Below are 23,644 nucleotides of genomic sequence, written 5' to 3' on the forward strand. Positions count from 1 at the left end.
GCAGGAAGGTGGCGGACAGTAAAGGTCCTTGGAGTGGGGAGGAGCTGACAATCCGACAGCGATGACCCTACACAGAGCCATAGAAGGGCTGCTGCTGTTTGCAGCATTTCCTTACTAGTTGATCCAGTGTCCTAGTTGGGCCCCCCTGGGCTGGACTTATAATGTGCGTGCCCCACTACAATGCCAACACATCAAACAAGCCACCAGTAGAACAGGATCATTTTCCTCCAGGCAGCTGCTTGCTGCAATCATTCTGCTGATTAAATTTCATTCTGGAAAGTACTGCACAGACATTAATCAGGTGTCACAGCCACTCCATCCTATAGAGCCAAAGCCTCTCTGACCTTTAAAAATATACCAAACAGTTGCTAGAACACATCTCCCCGGGGAGAGTAGGTCCTCAGGCCACCCCACAGAAATCTATGCTGTCCTTGCCCCCTTCCAACCGATCTTCCTCTCCCCCGGAGACAGAAAAGGGAAACAAAGACCTTTCTGACATTTTTGCCTGGGGGACTCTGGTCAGCCTTCCATCTTGGTGGTGCCAGCAACCCCCTACATACGTGGATTTAAAGGTCTGGAAGGGTTTCCCCATCTCAAAACAGCTTCCCCACTGGCCTGCTCCACTGCCTGACATTTTCACTGTAATAAGCACTCCTCCCACTTAAAACACTGTAGTCTCCAGAAATCCCCTGTTTAAACAAAATAAAATCAAACTGGTTTGTCTGGAAGAGAGAGTCCATAAATAATAACGGCACCTTACAGTCACAGAACACTACTCCTTGCTTTCAGTGGACCTTCCCCTATGCCACCTCATTTCCTCTCTGCATCAGCCCAGGGTTGATGGGGATAGAAGATATTATTACTATCCCCATCTTGCAGATGTCAAAATGGAGGCTCAGAGAGATTAACTGATTTGATCAAAGTCCAAGGGGTAGAAAATGGTCTCCTGATGCCAAACCTTAAGCGCTGTCTGTCATGCTAACACAAATGAATACTGGCAACTGAGAGTTCTAAAAAGAAATGTGTTTTGATGGCGGTGCAGGCAATGGCTGAGGTCACCTCCAAGTAGGGTGACCCTTTCCAGAGAAAGGGCCTGCAAACAGCCGGAAGGTTAGTGGAGACAGTGAGCACGTGGGTGTAGGGGAGGGAGGTGGGGAGGCGAGAGGGGTGGAAAGCAGCCTGGTCTCTTTCATTTCAGATGTTACAATTAGTGCTCCCCTATTTCTTTCCCCCAAGCCAGTAGGTGGCAAATGAAGTACCTTATCTCTAGTTGGATCTTCCTGCCAGAAGTGGTGGAGAGACACTGGGTGGAAGTGGAGGAGGGAAGATCACGTATTTGTGTCTCCCTGGGTTGGTTGGGCTGCCCCTGCTGATGTGTACCAGCAGTCTCTGGCCGCCCCACCCTCTACAGGCAGTACCCATTCAAGTCCAGGGCATTAATATGAAGATAGAGCATTATAACACTGTGTCAGCAATGTAAGACAGTGTCCTGTCCTTAAAGCATAATGTCGTTTAAAATGCAGTGTGTAGCAGGCTGCGACTTAATTGGAAAGGATGCCTTGGACCATTCGGGATGCTACAGAACATTTGGCATGGCCATTAAAAACTGTTCTCCAGAGCCCAGGAAACTAATTGCAAATGCTTAGGTAATGCACAGCTGATGGAAAGAAGATTTCCCCTTAAGATGATTCCATGGTATATGTACAGGGATGTTTATTGCACTATTGCTTGTAACTATGAAAAACTGAAACTAAATTAAATGTCCAACCATGGGGATTTGGCTAAATAAGTCTGAAACATTCCCACGACGGAATGTTATGCAGTTGCTAAAAAAATGAGGTAAACCTATATATACTGATATGGAAACATGCCCATGAAATAATATTGGGTTTTTTAAAAAGTAAGTTGAAAAATAATATTTATAGTTTGGTTCCATTTTTGTTCACTACCTATGTGTGTAGGTCCCTGTGTGTGTATGCATATACTTGTTATATATGCATAGCAAAAGTGGAAAAGTCTAGGAAAATACACACCAGACTTTTAATAGAGTTTACCTCTGAAGAGTGAGATTGGGGAGGGAAAGAATTTCACTTTTTAATTTATATACTTCTGTATTGTTCGAAATTTAGGTGCATATCTCACGCTGGCTGTTTGTTAAAGGAAGGCAGACTTTATTGAGCAACTGCTTCCTCGTTATAGCAGGATCTGGGTTCCTAGCAGAGCTGAGAGGAAGGCATGGAGTAAGGGGCATTTCACCTTCAACGGAACTTCCTACAGGACCATCTGAGCTGCAGTGCTGTATTTCTTTTAAACATCAAGACACTAAAATACAACCTTACTAATGGTACCCTAATAAACAAAGCTGCTCATTTGATCCCTCTCTATATTCTATCTTTCCCTCAAGTTACAGCCACCTCACCCTACCCCAGGCAGAGTTCCTTTTATCTTCCCAGGCAGGTCAGTTTCCCAGAAAGCTGTTCCTTTCAGGCAATCCACAGAGTAGACAGCCCCCTACCGGTGTAATTTCAGGGGCATAGAAAGAGCTGGACCAGAAGAAGTACTTGCCACCTGCCAGCATCAACAAGCTTTAATCACACAATGAAAGAGAAGTACAGATTCCCTTTAGAGAGGTGACACCTTGCCTGAAACTTGTACTCAGGCAAGGAAGACTGAAAGCAGAGCCGTGCGTTTGTGTGTGTGTGTGTGTGTGTGTGTGTGTGTTTGTGTGTGTGTGTGTGTGTGTGAGAGAGAGAGAGAGAGAGAGAGAGAGAGAGAAGAACCAGAGTAAGTGAGCCCTGAGTGGCCCCAAGCACACACCACAGGGAGGACAGAGTACAATTATGAAACATTCACCTGTTTGTTTAATTTGTTTATAAAATAGAATTTGGAGGGTTTGGGGGGCTAATGTGAATAATAATACATTCTCACTGGATATATTTGAAAGGTACAGAAAAGTATAAAGAAGAAGGTAGTCGCCTATATTTCCACCTCCCAGAGGTAACTACAGTGAATGTTTATGACTTTCCTTCTAGGCATTTTTCTGTGCATGTGTATGCAATTTTAAACAAAATTAGGATCACACTATGCATGCAGTTCTTAACCTACATATTTGCTCATTATTATGGATATTTCTATGTCCTTAATATTTGAAAACCCAATTTTAATAGCTATATAATATGTGCATCATATGGCTGTGGTATCATCTGGTCAATCATTCCCCTAAATTTGGGCATTTCAGGGGTTTTTTTCCCCAATTTTTCTCTTTATTATAAATAACATTGCCATGGTCATCCTTGCACATAAATCTTAGTCCAGATTTCTCTTTCCTTAGTACAGGTTCCCAGAAGTGGAAATACTGGGTCACAGAGTGTAAACATTTTTAAAGGCTCTGTGGAGCAGTTTGAACTGCGAGCAAATCTATTGCTTCCCAGAAACTACTGAACACAGAAATCCTCTCCAGTCAAACCTGCAAAAAGCAGTTGGACATACACGCCCCTGCCCACGACAATGCCACATCTAATTAGGTGTTTAGTGAATGTTTTTTGATGGGGATAAAGGAAAAGGATGTACTGAGCTCTGTAATTAATTAGAGGAAAGAAACAAGGCAGTTACAGCTTCACTGAATCCTATTCGACGATCCCCACCAACCACCATCTCTGGCAGGTAAACCAGGGCATCCAAACGGTGAAACCCACCAAATGATCTCCCAACCCATTCCTGTGGGTTTGAGGCCACTCAACATCATCTCCTGCCCTTTTTTCCTGATTGTAAAGCAGTACATATGGTGAATTTTTCTGTATGGATTTTTTTCCTTCAATAAATAGTTTACAGTATAAAATATGTTAATTTTGTTTATCACTTATCTCGCTCTAATCTTAACATTTTGTGATCATTAACCTGTCACATTTATTCTAAAATTCAAAAAAGCATAATCTAGCCTTTTTGAATATCAAGATTTCCCTAGTGTATTATTTCTGCATGCATTATTGTTCTGTGTTTTATGCCTTCAAATTAGGAAAATGTGAAATTCTGTGGGGAAAAAAACACTGATTTTAAAAAGAAACTACCTTCTTTCTGTAGGAAGAAACAGGTTGTTTGTTCTTTAGAACTTTCCTATCAAGAACTTACTAGAAGTATGTATACCTGTATCATTTTTTTATGTTTTTGGTAATGTTTCCAAACCACGTACTCTGAAATCACAATCATTTCTTTATATTCATTTTCATATAATTCTCTTGATACTCTTCATCACACATTAGTGATCAGAAGCGAGATGTAATTTCCATTTCCTGCCCATAAGAGCTAAGTAGGTATTGTAATACAAGTTGAAGGGGGTTTTATTGTGCAAGGATGAACTACTGTTGGGTTTGACTGATTGAAGATGAACTTTGATGTGGCATATTGGAACGCTACTAAATGCAACTTACAATGCCTAACAAAAAATATATTATTTTATTATTGAGAAAATTTACTTTTTAAAAGGAGTATTTAACTCTCAAAACAAACAAAAGGAAAAGTATACATGGAGAACAAAACCAGGAAAGATGCACTCCAATCCGTAAATTGTTGTTATTTCTGGGGAGTAGAATTGTGGGGAGAGGGTAATTTGCTGCATCACGCATCTCTGCAGTTTGGAGAATATTTACAGTGTCATGTTTTATTTCAGTAAGCAGAAAAAAGCAATGGATAAAAATTGCCATATATTTAACAAGTATTTAAGTCCCTACTATGTACCAGGCATAACTAAGTGATCACTATAGGAAGTTTGAAAGCTGCATAAAAAAGAAGACTTTGGGTATGTGCAACAGAGAGAAAGCAACTGAGCAGTTGACAGTTTCTAAGGTACTTGTGGACTGCCCTCCACCTCTGGCTCCTAGATCTGTGGTTCCCACTGGATGCCTAGCGCCCAGCTGAACTCCAAGCTGGCTTCTTGACTGGCCCTTCCGGTCGCTGACTGCAACCAGGTGTGTCTTAAGTGCTAAAACATCTCTTTTGCAAGGTAAAGCCTAGAGGATGCGAGGCCCCAGGTACCTTCACATGCTGATGGTGGGAATGTACTTTGCTACAAATATTTCGGAGGACAATTTGGCAATATCTATTAAAAACCTTAAATATATTCGTATGATAAAAATCAGAATAGTGGTTACGTCTAGGAGGGTTATTGGCTGGGAAGGGGCTCAAGGGAGCCATCTGGGATGTTGGGAAGGTTCAACATCTTGATCTGGGTGATGGTTACAGGAATATAGTTATGTAGAAGCTCATCGATATGTACACGTAAGGCCTGTGCACTTTACTGTATGTTGATTAAAATGCTTTAATTGGGAGATATATTTGAAACGTTTGAACCAACAAGTCCACGGTAACGTCGTATCCTATGGAAATAAGGATGCAAATATTTAGTTCATTGTGTTATTTATAATGGTGAAAAATTAGAAACCTCTAAAATATCCCATACCAGGGAATGATAAATAAATGATGTTCCATCCGTTTAAAATCATGTTATCAAAAATTTTGTATTGGTATTGGAAAACACTTATTTATGATATAGTGTTTGGTAACTGAAGCAGGTCACAGAATAGGAAGAAAACAATAACAAGTAAAGACAAGTACCAGCTTTATTCCCTGATGCTGTGGCGATTTTCCTGGTACTCAAAAAAAATGCCCAGCTGACGATGGGAACTAGTCAAGCTTCATGGGCAAAATAACACCATCAACCATGGTTCTCCTCTGATTCAGCTGTTTGTGGTGCAGGAACTGGGTACTAGGCACTGACCTAAGGTAACCTGGTGGGCACAACTCCAGTCTCAATTAGGGATGTTTGGACTCTTTCAGGTTCTCCATTATTCTGAAGCTCCTTTCTATACTTGGTCAACTCAAGTCTGGAGCTGAGAGGTAGGTGGTGGTAACCACCGTGGAGAGGGAATGGTTAGGATGTAAATAGGTATGTGTGTGTACACGTGTCTGTGCATTTGTGAATACTTGTGCAGCCACTATTTCAAATATGCATGAATGCATGTATGTTTGTGTACACATGTAGACATGATCCCTCTAGTTTGCATCCCCATATTTGGAATCAGGAAGGTACTATGGTATTTTAAGCAGTCAAACTGATCATCAAAATAAGGGAGTGATGAAGTGCTATGACTATTCCCAGGGCGAACATATTAGAGGCAGAGCGCCATCTGGCATTTTTCTAGTGGTCTGAAGGCTTCTGGGGAGCACGCTCATCATTGGTTTGAAGAAGACGGAGAGAAGCAGGCTGCAGCCCCATTGGCAAACGTTTCCTCATGCTATAAAACAGTTTGCAACCTAGAGCAACACTGTATGCTTGATTAAGCTTGCAATGAAAAGGATTTATTTTAAGCCATTTTAATAATTTCTTTTTTATCAGAAGCTAACCAAGCAGTTTTATAGTAGCCTTCATTAGCATGAAAGACCCGTTTCTTCATCTAGGTGGCTTGACTATTGGTAAATTTTACTATGAGCTGATTTATGTATAAAACCCACAAGTGTTCTGACATGAAGGAAATCAGAATAGAGCCCATGAAAATTCGCCTCTTGCGTTTTAATTGTCCATCTCATTCAGAGTTAAAATAAACTTTCTTTTGGAGGAAGGGGGGTCTCTGTGCCAGGCTCAGTTGAAATGTGCTGTGGTTTTTTATCCCCAAGTTCCCCTTCTAGTTCCTCCCCTTATCCCAGATCCTCTGACCAAACAAGCACAGCATCGCTGGGGAGAAGACTGCTACTACTCTCTAAGCTGCCACAGCTGCTGCTATTGTCACTGCTACTGGTCTCAAAGTCATTTTTAACTTGACTGAGAGCCTGCTGTGTTCCAAGTCCCATACGGTACCCCGAGAGACAGTAAGAAGGAAATATACAGTATGCAGTTCTTTGAAATAGCTAGCTCCTCTAGTATTTTTTAAAATAGCGTTTCATTTTCACGCCAGATTCAGGAATACGGATGTTGCAAAAAGCAAGGCTCACCTCCATTAAGGGCACCTCCCCAGTTTACGGCTTTGATTATAAAGGTCAGATTACATACGCTTTCTGTGTCAATTGTCCCGTAACGTGCTTCTCTCTAAAGTGAAAAGTCCTCATTCTACGCATCAAAACCAGCATAGTAACAAGTTTCTATTTGGCTTCTTTAGGGATCTCTAGCTGTCTCGTTGCTACTGGGGGGCCCAAATCCCCGAAGAAGGTGTGAAGCTGTCTTTTCCAGCCTGTATAAAAACCTCTTCAAGGCTACTTTCACAGAAACAAAATCAGTTAATTATGAAGTACTCCTGAGAAATCAGTGCTGGTTGCAGGAGTTCTTCGCATTAAATATATGAGATATTTAGGGTGGGGGAAGGAAGAGACTAGTAAACAGAACTGGAGACACACATGGCAAGAGTGTACATATGGGGTTTCTCTCTGCCTTTGTGGAGTTTATGGAGACTCTGATACATAAGCCAAACATGCTTAAGACACACACCCCTACAATAGTGGGCATCTTGTCTCTATTTAGGGCATGTATCACAGATTTCTAAACTGCATCTATAGTGTACAGCTGCTAATAATACCTGACATGGCCTTCAGCGTGGCCCCTGGGGTGCCCTGAGTTCTTTACAAAGGGCTTCCTTTTCAACCTTCAGGAAGCTTCTTTTCTTCCTTTGGAAGATGGGAAAGGGCAAGGGCCCTCGGTTCCATTTCCTGGATAAGGAAACGAAGCTTCGCAGTAGATTAGCAAGCCAGAGCTGGAAAGAACCAAGTACTCTCCTTCATCCCATCGACTCTCAGGAGTGTTTTATACTTGATTTGGGGATGTTTTGAGGGTGCACATGGAGAGAGGGTTGCAGCAGTCATCAGGGGGAGGTGGTTGGAAGGAGACCTGGCAAGCAGAACCTGGGACCTCTCACTGGGGCAGAATGAGTGCCTTCAAACAGGTGAATTCCCTGCAATGCCAGGCCCGCAGGGTTGAGTTTCCAGAAGGAGCTGGAGCCCACTGCTCTCCCCTTCCTCACCTTCCTCCTCCCTTGGCCACCAGCCAGATATCTTGGGGCACTCCAAGGAGGCCTCATCCTGTTCAGCCCTTTTGGGGACATCAGAACCACCCTCTAGGCCAACAACTTAGTGATTCCAGCCCAATATCCTAATGGGGTCTGGGAAAGACTTGGTTGTTCTCCAAGATCAGGAACATTCCTACCACATCCCCAGTTTCCCTTAGCAATGCACAGTGGGTCTGTCAGCCATGACTTTCTCACTCTTTCCAAGGCTACTTGTGTTTTCATCCTATTTCACCTCTTGGGGCTAATGACTTCCTCAGGTTTTCAATATACTAGATAGAGTAGCGTTTCTCTACTAGCTGCCGTAGCAGGAAGAGCGCTGAGCTGGGAGGCCAACAGATCTAGGTTCAAACCCCACCTCTGTCACGTACTAGCTGAGTGAGTACAGGAAATTTTCATCCCTTCTCTGAGACTCAGTTTCTTCAACTGTAAAATGGGGTTATCGATACCTCTTTTTCCTGCCTTGCATGGCTGCTGTGACGAGAAAATGAGATCCTTAACATAAAAGCACCTTGAACAAAAGCACAAACTCGGGTGATGATGCAGAGTCATATTTGCTTTAGCTGAATCTCCTTCTAGCTCTTAGGGGGCTATTGGTTCTAGAATTCTCAGATCTGGTGAATAAGGCTGTGTTCCCTTGCTCCATCTCTGCATAATTTTATACACTCTAGTCACATCCCTTCCCAGCCTTCATCTTTCTAGACTAAAGAGTCTGCATTTGTTTAATCTATCTTCATATGGCAGCCCCCTCCACCCTCCCCCATCCTCTTGATTATAGAGTGGCCCTTCTCTGGATCATCTCCAGCTCCATTATGTCATTCTGGAAGCACTAAGACCAAACCTGCACAAATGTGTGTGTGTCTGTGTGTGTGTTCTCAGCTCTGAACCTCTTACTCTGCCCCCTCCCCAATTATAAATCCTAGAACAGGGTGCTTGCCCAAGACCCTCTCTCCAAACTACAGAGAAGACCGGTCGGCCCCAGGTTGTAGCCTCCCCCTCTTTCTCTACGCAGTCCTGGCCCCGAGGGGCTAAAACGGCTCCCTGTCTGGCTTGGGAGGCTGGGAGGTGGATAACTAGGATGGGGGGGCCGAGGGGGAGGGAGGAGGGGGGTCTTGCGCAAGCGCACGTCGCTGCTCGGACCGCCAATGCTGCTGCCTCCCGGAGCAGAGGGAGGCAGGAGAGGAGGGAGGGAGAAGAGGGGAAGGGAGGGGGAGGCGGCACTTGGGCTGCAGCTCGCAACCAGAGGCAGTCTCTCTCAGCTCTTGGGAGGGACGGGGAGCGCAGCCGCGGAGTAGGATGCTCTGCGGGGCGCCCTGAGCCTGGGGCGCGTGAAGCAGCTTCGGGGGCCGGGGCCACAGGGCAGCTTTCACCATGCATCAGTCCCTGACTCAGCAGCGGTCCAGCGACATGTCCCTGCCGGATTCCATGGGTAAGTCTAGCCGCCCTGCCTAGGGGCGGCGGCGGCAAGGGGTGAGTGGGCTGCCCCCTGGACTGCGAGCGCCCCGGCCGCCCCGAGAGCCAGGGAGCGGGAAGCGGGGCGAGGGAGGGGGGTCCGCGCGCCCCAGCGTCGGGGTCCCGGACCCGAGCCCCAGGGGAGCGGCCCGGCGGGGGCGGGGACGACGCGCGGAGATGCGAGCGCCCAGCTTGCGTCGGAGTATCCCTGCCCCGGAGTGCGGGTGTGTGCGTGTTTGTGTGCGTGTGCCGACAGTCTTGCAGCCGGTGGTAAATCCCAGCTGTCTGGGGATCAAAACACTTCCCTGCAACCTGCGCCTTCGCTTTCCATTAGACGCTCCCTCTTTGCAAAGTCCCCGTCACTTCTAAAAGCTCACGACTAACGAGAATTAGAAGAAGCAGGGTCCTCGCCCCCTCCCAACTCTGTCGAAGCTGCCCTGAAATTCAGAGCTGCGGTGGGGGGAGGCCTGACTTGCACCTCGCTGATGGGGGGGTTTGCGCAACCCTGGGGGATGGGCGGCGGAGGGTGGGGAGAAGAAAAGGGGGGCTGGCAGGAGGGGAATTCCTGAGGAATCACTCAAGACCGCCCAGCCCTGCCGTCTGCAGCGGCAGGATCAACATTCCTTGAATTCGATTCCTATTTTGCTCCAAATGCCCGGAATTGTGCGTGAGTGTGAAAAAAGAGGGGGGACGACGAGTGAGAGCGCGAGAAAGAAAGCGAGCGCGAGCCCGCGTGTCTTCTGAAGTCGCGCTTTTCCTCTCAGGGTGGAAGGGAGAGGGAGGGGGGGAAACCCACTAGCCTGATTTGGTTCAACACCTTTCCTCATGAAAAGTGGGGGACAGCTGCCTCCAGGCACCAACCCGGCTGCCCCTAGAAGCTGCTTTTTGGTAGTTACAAACAAACAAAAACCCCAGTCCCACTCAGCGGTTAGGCACCTTCCCAAGTACTACGATTTCACTGGGCGGAGAAATTAATTTGGAACCCAGGAGAGCGGGAGGGGATTGTCAAACCGTGATCCCACCTAACCTTAAAATTCGCCTCGGATACACTTTAACCAAATCGAACTCTCTCTTTCCAACATACTTTACATTCTGCAAAATCCCTCCGTCCCGAATTCTTGCCATACAGTCGGCTCAGGTCTTCTCCGAAGAATTTGCGGGAACATCGAGGGGAGGGGGCGGGGAGGGGGCTGAAACCCCTACGTGAGCTCCCTACTGCCTGCAAAAGACCTCGTCTCAACAGAATTCGTTCACCGGAGGGGCCCCAGAAAGTGTTATCTCCTGGATGGTGGAAAGATCCGTATTTCCAGTGGTTTTGCATATTCAGTATAAGAATTTGCTCTTTTTTTATTTTTAAGGGCGTAGTTATTTGCAACGTGGTACAAATGAGGCCAAGGACTCGGGTCCGAATCCACAACCCAGCAGTACCAGCCCCCCCCAAGCTCTCTCTCACCAACACACGCGCACACACACACACACACACACACACACACACACACGCGCGCACAAGCACACGCACACAGAATGCACTCCTCACCTTGGCCAGCTGTGGCGCCAACGCAGCCCTGGCTCCCCGACGCCAGGCCAGTGCGCGAGGGAGGGCTGGGTGGAAGAGTGCGAGGTTTCGGCCGCGCGCATCCCCGCAGTGGGCCACAACCGCCTGCAAACCCGGCCGCCCGCGCCCGCCCGTCTACCCGTGCGGGAGTGGGCAGGTTAGGGACCCCGGGCGTAGAGCGTTGTTCTTTGGCACCCTGCTCTGTGGGTTGGGGAACGAGATGAAGAGAGCTCTTTCTTGGGCTCCCAGGGGCCCTCAGCCAATCATGCGTTTCCCGAAAGATCTGCGCAACAAGAAGATGAGTGGGTTTCGCCCAGCCGAGACTCGACACTGAGGGGAAAGAATCAGAGATCCCGTATGGACGCGCGAGCCCTCTCCACGCAGCCCGCTTCGTAAAGTGCGCAGACCGAGGGCACTAGCAAATTCCCCAGTCGAGTGGTAACCCTGGGTTTCCAGAGTTTGGACAGGGGAGTCTCCCCGGAGTTCCCTGGCGCTGGTCCCGCACAGCCCGGGCCTGAAACAGCGTCTAGGCTACTTAGGAGCTACTCCCACTTAACTCAGCCCTGGCAACGCCACCTTCCCTTGCATGGGGGGGAAGGGAAGTGGAGGTGGGTGGGTTTAGTGTTTCAACCTCCAAGGGCAGCATTTTTGAGGGGATTCCCTCCACTGGCAGGACACAACCGCAGCCAAAACAATAAAATATAAAACACACGGACACACACTGCACCAAGGTGCCTGCACTCTACTCTTGCTGGCTGGTTGGGGCGGAGCAGGCGCGTGGCTGGTAATTTGACCCCGGCGCCCCTTCATCCCCTCCCAGCTACCCCCATCTCCCTTTTGGCAACACCGCCCCCAGGCGCTAAGGCACCTCTACTACAGCGGGGCTCTCCTTCCCTTGCAAATAACATATTTGTGATTCACCGGTGGCCTTGGATGTCTCCGGTCAAAGAATTGCCCAAAGGGGGGATTTCAGCACCTTTAAGGAAATGTTTGGGAGACTGGCAGAGCCTTGAGGCTCTTGTGTGGGCAGCCACCTGTTTCCACCGATGCTCAAGGCTGGGACTTCTGGGAGCCTCCCTGTATGGCAAAGCTGACTCAGGTAAGCAAATCCGAATCGGTTCAAAGATCAGCCCGAAGAATTAGCCAGTCAGCAACAACATAGTGCACAGGACAGGATACTGGGCCTCCATTCTTGATGCACTCTGACGGAGATTACACACCCTATAATCAAGGGGTGGAATCAAGAACAGGTACTAGGTGAAAAAACAAGTGAGCAGAGACAATCATCCTACCTTCTGGCAACCCACACCTTGGTTCCTGTCAGATACGTAATCCTGAAACTGGTGGACATCATATGGGTGGCGGACCAGACCCACAATTACAACTGTACTTGTAGCAGTTATAATTAATATACTTACTGAGTGACGTATCTAGGAACTCAGGGACATGAAATAATGAGTGATTAGAGTGAGCTTGATCAAGAAAAACTTCTCAGAGGAGGTGAATTTTGAGAAGGTTTCGGAAGAAGGGAGGGACTCAGATTCAAAGACCGCAGTGCAGGTGGGGCTCTGACCAGGGAGGGGACTCGGAGGAGGGAGAAGCTGGCTGTACTGGGAAGGGTGGAGACAGCAAATAATTGGGCACTTCTAGAGCAGAGCATCCTGGTCGTCACGAATCTGGGGTGGAGGAGGGGCACTGCAGAGAGGGAGGGCTGCAGTAGTTCTGCAGGGAGGCTGCTGGGGGCGGAGGGGGGCAGGCAGTGCCAGTAATGGGATTCAGACTCTCCCACTGCTGTTGGTTGCAGGGCTGGTTGTTTTTGTCTAAACAGAGAGATACTGGGCGCCAAGTAGACAGGCTAGTGAGAGCCACTGGGGTTGTGACACTAGTTGGCCAGAAAGCTTTTAGATCTGGGGAGCCCTTGGGTGTACCCTATTTTAAAAAACCAATTCTATGAGCGTAGCCCATATTTATTCTCACAGTTCCCCCCTACAGCCTTTTTGATTAGAAAGGAAGCTATTCTGAGATGTTGACTTCTGTTTATTCAACAAGTATTGACTGCTCACTAGGTATCAGACACTGTGATGGGCACTGTTTTCACATACCTGCTGCTTTATTGAAGTACCTTATGGTGTCTGAGGGTTTTTTTATATGTTGATTTACTAAACAAAATCAGAATAAGATGTTCCTGTGTTTACGGGAACATCTAAGGCAGGCCCCAAATTGTAGCCTAATAAGAACAGAACTCTACTTCTCCCTTCTTAAATAGAACAACAGCCAGGAAAATGTCCTAAGTAGACACAAAGAGCTGCTTTTTGGGAGCCTGGGCCACACCTTTAGAGCACAGGTGCGTCTTGCTCTAAGTAGATGTGACTTTTCAGTCAAATTGACACTAAAGATAAATGGAAGGGATGATTCTTCACTTTTCAAAGGGTTTCACCCTGGGGTTCCTTAAAATGGTCAACTCCCCAAGTGCAGCTAGAAGTAATTTCATTTTACACAATTTCAGTCCTTATAGTGTAAAATAAGGGGTGACTTGGGGGAGGATGTGAGGGGACAGAGAATAGATATTCAACCTAGTGATGGGAGAGTTTTCTTAGGAATTTTATCGCAAACTAATCCTGTCTGGAGGCAAGGCCCCTGTGGAGCTGCAGGATCTCTGCCTGGGTTTCTCAACTGACTGGATTTTCAATTCAGGTTCCAAAGCAGGAAAAAAAAATAGATTTTTCAAATGACACTATGTGGTTTGCTGAGTCACTTTTCTGACCTGGCTCCTGTTCTTTTAAGAGTTAGAGTGATATTTGCAAAGGAGACCCAAGAGCTGTGAATAAGATCAAAAGCCAGTTGGCCGGGAAGGAGCAGGCGAGTGACACCCCGAATTTAGAAAGACTGTATACACACACTCCCTCACATCTAGTCTCTAAGGTGACATGTTTCCCCTGTGAGGTGTTGAGACACTTTTGTGTGCCACAAAGATACCCTTGTTTCCAGATGTTCCCTCACTCTCTTTGGCCAGTTTGGGGTCAGGGAGGGCTAAGATGGTGTAGAAATGCAGACAGGGGTGGGGGGCGATGTTGGTAAGTTTATGTTATTTAGAGCCCCTCTGTGGAGCCAACTGGCAGATTCACTGAGAACTGGCTATCATCAAATGGACTTAGGGATCCTGGTTTGGAGGCTCATTTAAGGTCCCTCGAAATCTAGAGGAGGGGTAACTAACCTTCAGATAAACAGAAGAAATAAATCCCCGCTCTTCTCCCCCCCCCACCCTTCGCAGTCTGTGTCTCCCCGCTCTGCTCCTCTGTTTACCAGCAGTCAGCTCTCCATCTGCATCCCAAATAGCCCTCTCACACAAAGGGCCCTGATGTCACAGGTGTCTCCAGCGGTCCCGTTGTTTTTCCCCCCTGGAGGCTGGACTCAGGCCCCCCAGGAGAGGAGCCTCGTTTCCCAACTCGCTTTACCTCTCCTCCCAGGGTGCGATATGGCGCTTTAGTCTGTGGGTGCCTCCAAACGCTCAAGCCACTTCTACATTTCGATGTAAAATGGTCTTGGAATAGTACCGTATTAGAAATGACCCTGATGAGTCACGGCCCTCACTTTCGAGGCTGACGTCAGGGGAGAGACCGCCAGCCCCTCCCACCTCCCTTGGAGCCTTGGGCAGGGACCGCACTGGGGGAGACGAGACGGATGGTGGGGCTCACCCAGGGTGGCACTTCTGACGCTCTTCTTCCCTCGAGGAGGGGGCATCTGCTGGGGGCTGCAGAGCCAGCCACATTGCCTCCCTCTCAGCACCATCAGGCCTCCTGGGTCTCCCTGGTTTTCTCGCCTCCCTCCCCCTTCCTTCATCCCCTCTCCCCTCCCTCCCAATGGTGCAGTCTGGGCGGCTTCAAAGGCAGCTGCTTCCTGAGGCTGCAGCGAGGCCTCCCAGAATGGCGGGGTCCTGCGATGAGTCCCAAGCGGCCTCTTTAGGCCCATAAATGACAGCCAAGCCACCTGAGTGGGCAACCCCGTCATAAGGCTCCCCACTAGAGAACTGGACTCTCACAGCAAGTCCCCCAGTTGCTTATTTTTATGAGAACTCCTAGGTGTAACTCATCCCTGGTATTTCCTGTTGAGAACCCCCTCCAGAAAAAACGCACGCAGTGTTGAGCAGTGCTTCATTCCTTAGAAAAAAAAATTAAATTCAAAAGCGAGTCTAGATACCATTTTTCTATCTGACTTAATAAGCCTGTTTTCGAAAAAAAATATTGGTTTGCACTATCATGTCCGATAAGCACTGAGTAGAAGAACGGGTTTCTCATCATTTGTATTTATGTCACCCTCACATAAGCCTAAACGGTGTAAGTTATAATCCTCCCCATCTACCTCCCCCGATACATATCTTTGTGGACTAATGGCCTCCAAACACTTACTTTATTACACACATTTGTTATGTGGCAAATCTTGCCAACACACCATTTTTAAAGTTTATACATGAGGTGGCAAATGTCAGAAATAAATGAAAAAAAAATCCCAGTACCTGGCTCGGTTCTGATATTTACACTGAAAATGAAATTTCATATCTCCAGCTTATGAAAAAACCCTCCTTAGTTGCATACTGGCCTTAAAATATTTTCATTTAATATCTCCACAGTACACTTTCCATCTATCGTGTACCTTATAATTTGGCTTAAAAAAGAAACACTTCACTAAGTGGGTATGATACATCTTTTATCGAACGCGTTTACTTTTGTTTTTATGTAACTGGTACAATTTCTTCTGTTGTTTATTTTCAAACTGGAAACATATATATATTATTGTAAACGTAACACCTGATGACTGCAAAAAACTAAAGCTCCATCTCTTCCCCATAATCCCACTCCCCAGAGATAACCCCAGTTACCAGTTGAAGTAGGAAAGGAAAACCTTCCTAGTGATTTTTTTGTGTAAGTCCATCCCTTCTCCAGCCGAAATGAGCAATTTCAGTTTCTCTGTGTGCTTTCAGGAGCCTTTAATCGGAGGAAACGAAACTCCATCTATGTCACCGTGACTTTGCTTATCGTGTCCGTATTAATTCTCACGGTGGGCCTCGCCGCAACCACCAGGACCCAGAATGTGACTGTTGGAGGTTACTACCCGGGAGTTATTGTGAGTATCAAAGGCATAGGTAGGTCTCAGTAGCTTGCTGGCTACAGACATTTGGTTCTACTCTGATGGTTTTCAATTCTGTTTGAGTTTCTGTGTTTGCTCAGATTTCCTCTGGGCTGGTTTAGAAGAGCACTGAACTAAGACTCAGAAGAATCCCAGCACCATCCCTAACTAGCAGTGTGATCCTGAGCAGGTCATCTCACTCTTTAGGACCTCGGTTTTCTGGTCTAGGACATGTTACTAATTAGCAGTGTTGACCTTAGGCTGAGGTCCTTTCCTCTCTGGGCATCTGCTTTCCTAGATATATAATAGGGGTCACCTGACCTTACCTGAAATCTGAGGACCCTTGCGGCTTGACAGTCTGTGACGCACAGCACTGATCTCCACAGTCATCCTGCCCTCCTCTCAGGAAAAATATGTGGGATGCTTACTCCTCAAATATGTGTATTTATTCATTTACAAATTATATGCATATTCATAAAACATACAAAAATGGAAGTTCAAAAATTAGATGAAAATGAAATACACTTTAATTTTTAATATCTTCATACTAACACTAGCTAAAATTTCAAGGAATGGTATGCACTTCGCATGAAATCTCATTAAAGATAGTGGCTGTTAAGTCGTTATTTCAAATAGCTTACTAGATAATTTTGAATATTTTGTGCTTTCTTCTCAGATATGAACAGATTGTCATGAGCATCATTGTTTTTCTTAATGTGATCTCACAGTGTGGCTGACAAAGAGCTCACCCTGAGAGTTCCAAGGGTCAGCTCTGTCATTTTCTCGCTGTGTTACATTATCAGGGTCATCTTCAACTCATGGTTTATCAACAGGAGTCTTTCCAAACTCCTTGTCCATTTTCTTGGGACTAGTTTAGTGAAGACTAGATAAGACTATCCGGGCACACGTGGTGGCTGCCCCACCACCAACCCTTTGCTGCTTGGAACCTGCCCTCCTCCAGAACGATAGCTCTCGCCTTGTCACCTGACATTCACACCGAGGGAGGGCGCCAGTGACAGTCTGTTCACTGAATATTTGTAACGTGTAATTTCTTTCTTATTCTTTTAGATAAACAAAAAATAGGAAACAAGAGTCAAATCGTTTCTTTCCATACTTCAGTGGATTGTTTTACCGATCCCCGGGCTGCATGCAATCCACTCTGGAAAGCGCTGAACTCTTTGCATACAAAACCTCATTTTATATCAAATCATCATGTTGTATATGAAATGAAATGAAATATGTACCATTTTATTTGCCAATTATACCTCAATATAATTGAGGAAAAAAGAAAAGAAAAAGAAAACCAAACCAAAACCTCATTTGGATCTACACACACTGCTATTGAACCCTAAAACCTAACTCTAGAGGTTGGACCGTATTTTGAATATCAACTAAATGACTTCCCAATTGTAACTGCTAGAGAGCGGAAAGGAAGGTTAGGGTGGGTTTTTGTTGTTGTTGTTTACATTTTAGGTTATCAGGGAGGGCAGACGGCTTTGTTGCTGTTGTTTTGTTTCTTTTCTTTTTTACTCTTTTTTTTGGAGTGGGGGGTGTTGGAAAGAGAAGCAAAGAAAGGGGAAGGGATTAAAGATGGATGCTTTTGAGAAACCAGCGCCGGGAGTGACCAAGCCTGCCGCCTGTTGCCTAGGTCACCGATTCCGCAGTCAGCCTTCTCAATAGCCCTAGCGGAGCCGGGGCCTGACACTGGGGCCCAGCTGCTGAAGGCCGCCCGCCCTTCCCGGGAAGTTCCTTCGCAGCTCTTGAGCCGAGACGAGGGCAGGTGTCCCACAGACACCGTCTGGTGCCCTCTGCTAAGCATGTGATGTGAGAACTCACCCGGTCCACTTCCTGTGGTGAGGCAAGAAAACCAGTCATCAGCAGAATTGGGTTTTATTTTTAAACACAAGAGGGGCGGGGGACAGAGGAAGGGGGGGCTAAGATTGCATTTTGGTGGCTTGGGAAAGCAATTTATAGGGTCTGCGTGACTTCGTGGGCTTCAGGTAGCTGCATTTAGTAAAAGGTTTCTGACTGATGAGCAAATGCTCAAGCCAAGATTCAGACTCTCCCTGGGTGAGAGGAAGGTATTTTCCGTGTCATTTAAGAGTAGCAACTACTATTCATGAACGGTGCTTCTGAACCTTCTCGGTAGAATATCTGCCTGTGGGTGGCTGGGTTGGAATACATTAACAAAGGAAGGAGGGCGCGTGATTGTTGTTATTGGAGTACCTGACGTTCAGCTAGCACTGGAAGTTGAAGCAGTGGGGGCGTGTGTCTGTGCGTGTGTGTGTCTGGCTAAGAGCTAATATGGAAATGTTAATAGGAGAGCCAGCCCTAGCAGTGTGCCCTATGGTCTAACCTTAATTTTTTTTGCTTTTATAGTTCCTGTAGATTGTTTCTTTAAAATGGGTTTTAGTTATAGGAAGTGAAGGGGGGAAGACTGCAGATTGAAGAGCAGAAAAATCCATTTGAGTTGTTAGGTCAGATCATGTTATAACAAATACAATAAACAACTCATACCTCTGAAACAATAAGTGCCTGAGAATCCAGATTTATCCGGGACTGGGGTGCTTTCACTAATTGAATAGTTTGGTTATTAGAGAGGTATTATATAAACTCTAAGCCAGTGGTTTCCCCACCTTGCTGTGTATTTTAATAAACACCCCAGGGGAGTCTAATTCAGGTGGATCGGCAACCACCTGGAGAACTAAAACACAATAAACAAAATGGATAAAGAAGATGTGGCACATATATACAATGGAATATTACTCAGCCATAAAAAGAAACGAAATTGAGTTATTTGTAATGAGGTGGATGGACCTAGAGTCTGTCATACAGAGTGAAGTAAGTCAGAAAGAGAAAGACAAATACCGTATGCAAACACATCTGTATGGAATCTTAAAAAAAAATGTTTCTGAAGAACCTAGGGGCAGGAGAGGAATAAAGACACAGACGTTGAGAATGGACTTGAGGACATGGGAAAGGAGAAGGGTAAGCTGGGACGAAGTGAGAGAGTGGCATGGACATATATACACTACCAAACGTAAAATAGCTAGCTAGTGGGAAGCAGCCGCATAGCACAGGGAGATCAGCTCGGTGCTTTGTGACCAACTAGAGGGGTGGGATAGGGAGGGTGGGAGGGAGGGAGACGCAAGAGGGAAGAGAGATGGGAACATATGTATATGTATAACTGATTCACTTTGTTATAAAGCAGAAACTAGCACACCATTGTAAAGCAATTATACTCCAATAAAGATGTAAAAAAAAAACCCCACAATAAACAAAGTATGCTTGCAATAAAACCAGAATGAGCAAAATGTGTCATTTTCAGATTCCACACTATCAAATTGGTCAGTTTGAATATAAAGATCATTGTATAGATTTGTGGGAAAATGTCAGGTTATTTGGAGCTCTGCTGTTTTAGGACTCTGGTTAAATGTGTACATGAGATTTTAAAACAAACAAATTAGGGAGCAGTTACTAGATTTAAAGACGACTTAAAGACTACTTACCATACAATTCATTTAAATATTGAGATCTCAGGCATTGAGAAATATAATCGTGTTTGCGTAACTCTAAGTCATGCAAAACGTTTCTGAGCCATCTTTATTTTGCCAAACGAGATGCCCTTGTACAGTGAGGTGCATTATGATAGGGTGTTAGCTACTCTACCTGAGCTAGAATGTGGTATCCTCATCCTAAGACATGTATGCAGCAGGCATCTTTACAGATGTGCTCATCTGTACAGGCTAAAATGTAAAATTAAAAAAAAATTAAAACCAACACAGAAAGACAAACTGGCTTAGGATTTTTACTGTCCTCGAATGTTCAAGACATAGTCCGTTCCAGAAGCGTTCCAGTGAGCTTTCTACTCTGGAGGCCTAAAGAAAACCAAGAGCCTCGGTTGTATGAAGATGGAAAATGCAGGGGAGAGAGCCAGCTCCTTCTCTATAGCTCTCTAACCTTACATCCAGGAGAACAAGGCCTCTACATGTGTTTCCCATGCAACCCACAAGATGGAGTTGGCCACCTGATCAGTGCTGAAAGCCTTTCACTCTAGAACCTTCTCCACCAGCTGTTATACTGCTAGGGCCCACACCAGCCTGGGTTTTCTTTTAGGAAAGAAACCAGGAGCTTCTGTCCCCTCTCCCAGGCGGGGGAAGGGGGGGTGTCCAGTTAATTGAAAATTATATCAGAGTTGCCATGGGGTAGTAGGAGGCAGAGACAACAGGGATCATTCAAAATAGTCAATAGGCCAGAAACCTTCTCTAGGCCAGCGTGGCTTCAGCTTCACATGTGAAGACTCTTGATAAATCCAACGAAGTTTTGACTAACTTGAATGTTCAGGAAATAGAAGGAGGTCTGGATAGTGGGATTTTGTGGCTTATTGTGAATTAGGCAGAAATTTTTTCTACCTCTTGTTGAAAATGTTTCTAAAATATAAGATCATTCTAAGATAAAGTTCCTAGCTTAGTAAGTACATTTCAGAGATGACACTTGAGCCTTGATTTACTAGATAAGACTAACCTTCATTGGCTTCCTGTTGCCTCCTTAGCATTGTCATTCAAAGCTCTCTGAAGATGCCCTTGGCCTGGTCTCCCATACCTTTCTTTTACCAAAATTGTCAATTCACAGTCCCCTGAACATGACTTGGGCTGGAACGTCCTCCCTGTGCTCTCGCTCTCTGTTTATCCAAATGCTCTGTCCTATTCCAACTTAAAGACACAGCTGGGACATTTCTCAGCTACTGGGATCCACTTTGGATAGCTACTGAGCAATCCAAATGCTCTGTCCTATTCCAACTTAAAGACACAGCTGGGACATTTCTCAGCTACTGGGATCCACAGTGGTGTCTACCATCTTTGAACTCCCTACCGTAGATTCCTTCCACTCATAGCTCTTGGGAAATAGTCACATTCTGCTTTGTGGGATGTTGGGCTATATTCTCATTTAGCTTTGTTTATACAGGTCCACAATCCCTTATCTGAACCCTTGGGTGAGATGTGTTTGCAAATTTAGACTGTTGTGTTTTGTTTTTAATTTCAGAAAGATAATAGACTGCATATATCATATATTATCTAACATCCCAGTGGGGTCTTGAGATATACCCCATAATCAAGCACCTTCATCTTTCTACAATAAACTGTGAATTTTTACACTAAGTAGATAAACATTATAAAATAACCTCACGTCAGTTCAAGGTCAGATTTTGCCACCAAGTTAGTTACCAAAAACCCTTTTGGTTTTAAGAGCTTTGTTGATTTCAGTATTACAGAAAGGGATTGTGGACCCATTATCTAATTACAGCTCCTCCAGGCTGAGTCTTGTTGGTCTTGGTATCATACCCCACCCCGCTTCCTGGCCTCCAGATCACAGGTGTAGCACAGTACCTGCCACAGAGTAGATGTCCAATTAATACTTGTTGAATGATTAATCCATTTGCACCTCAGTCCCAGTGGATGGGAATAGGCATAGATTATAGGGTGCAGCCTAAAAAGAGCTCTTGAAACTGAGCTCTAATGATTTGCCTTTTTTTCTTCTACAAGTGGAGGGCAGCCAAAACAAAGCAAACTGGTTATTTGTTCAGGTAATGGGGAGTCAAGATGGAGTTCCAAAGGTCTGAACATTCCATGATTCCGGGCAGTTCTCGAGCAAGGACCACAGAGCTTACCTTTCGGAGGCCTCAGGAGAGCAAACAGCGGATTAGAAGCAGCTGCCCATTTTCAGGAAATTCTGTTGATTTTTCCTTCTTTACTTTCACCCCCTCAGCTCTTCCTCAAATAGGACTTCTCACTCCATCCTTACAGGGAACTTCTTCCCTGGGGGGCAGAGGTGAAGGTCACTATTCTGCTAACACTGGCCACAAATACAGCAAAGTGTGGCTGGAAGAACACCAGCTGTTAGGGTGTTCTTGAGGGCTCGTCCTGTCCCTGCCGTGAGCTTGCTGTAAGAGGGAATGAGCCCATACAATTCTCTAGGCCTCCGTTTTGCTATCTATCAAATGGGAATGATATGAGCTCCACCGAACTCCCTAACATGACTGTGACCAAGGTGGAGGGCAAGCGCTTCTTTAAATTCAAATGCTCTTCAAATGTAAGGTAGTTTTAGTGATACTGGTGAGTTAGTTCATAAACCTGTCATCCAGATGAATGAATTCTTCCAGCCAGGACTCAATTGATATTAGTTCCCCACCTGGTGAACTCTACCTGTCTTTGACCCCATTTATCCCCTCTGTGAGATCTGAGAACGACCATGTATATGTATTTAGCAGCCTACCTTATGCAGGTCATGCTACGTACATACCTTATCTCATTTAATCCTCACAGCAGTCCTGTGTGGTCATGACCATTATGATTCCCATTTAATAGATGAGGAATGAGCACAGAGTGGCTAAAGAACTAGCCCAAGGTCACACAGTTTATAATTAGCAGAACCAAGGATATAATACAAAATGAATTATTCTCTGCTCCTTCAGCACTTTGTTTCTACCTCGCCTGTGGTCCTTAAGCCACAGTCTGTCTCTCCCTCACTAGACTATGCACTCCTGCAGGGTAGGGGCCATGTCATCTTATTTATCTCCCAAAAGTACTCAGTGAGTGTTAGAAAATGGAATGAGTTGGAGTGGAATAGAAATAGAATGGAAGGAAAGGGGAGGGAACTGGATGAATTAACTGGTTGGCCTGGGATTTCCAGTCCCAGAGCACCTTGTCTTTCCAGCCAATTCCATGAGGCTTCAGGCCACCTCTTCCGGTCACTGCCATCAGAGAGTTATTTGAGAGTGTCAGGAAGAGCGAGTGTCTTTGCTTCCCGTCTTAAGGCAAAGACTGCTGTTGAGGCTCAGAAGAACATTCAGTGAATATCTGTGGAAACTGATGAACTGCTCGGTGAAAGGACTTATTTTCCATGTAAGAAACTGCCCTCTGACTTTCTTTCAGTCTCCACAAATGGCCCAGGCTATTCATGGAATTCTTCCTGAAAAATAAAAGCTGTGCAACATGTTGGGAGGGGAGATAAGACAGAATACGAAACTCTTATGAAATAGAGCAAATAATGATAGGATTTGCCAGCTCAAATCAGGTTAGAGCTGCCCCAAAGTTAGGTGTCTTTAAAAATAGTAATAATAATCACTAGAACAATAACTCGTATTTACTGAGAACTTACTGTGTGCCAGGCCCTGTGCAAAGTTCTTTGACTGTATTGTCCTGGATAATCCTTACAAAAATCCTATAAGACAGCTACTACTATGGTCCCCATTTTCCAGATAAGGAAACTGAGGTTTAGAGAGGTCAGTCAGTTTGTTCAAGTCGCACAGCCACAAGTGGAAGAGCTGGGGTTAGAAGCCAGGCTAGTCTGATGACCAGGTTTTAATCACTATACTTCATCACAACACATTTTAATTACATTTCAAATAAGACCAGGCAGGAGACAGGTATAGTTTAACCATTGAGTGAGGATGTTCTCAGTAGAGTCT

General features: G+C 45.6%; 1 protein-coding gene across 3 annotated transcripts in view; it reads left to right on the plus strand.

Annotated features, from left to right (window-relative positions):
* The first annotated feature begins 9,416 nt into the window (after positions 1–9,416).
* The window catches only part of TMEM255A (transmembrane protein 255A), a 46,019-nt gene continuing 31,791 nt past the window's right edge, over positions 9,417–23,644 (plus strand). For all 3 annotated transcript variants that reach the window (XM_022561859.2, XM_022561860.3, XM_089904131.1), the window contains exons 1-2: positions 9,417–9,474; positions 16,031–16,173. In XM_022561859.2, coding sequence (XP_022417567.1) covers positions 9,417–9,474; positions 16,031–16,173 — 201 coding nt within the window. The remainder of the gene's footprint in view (positions 9,475–16,030; positions 16,174–23,644) is intronic.

The sequence above is a fragment of the Delphinapterus leucas genome, chromosome X (genome assembly GCF_059928025.1).
Source record: "Delphinapterus leucas isolate spDelLeu-1000000601 "Yukka" chromosome X, BTC_Dleu_Yukka2, whole genome shotgun sequence".
NCBI lineage: Eukaryota > Metazoa > Chordata > Mammalia > Artiodactyla > Monodontidae > Delphinapterus > Delphinapterus leucas.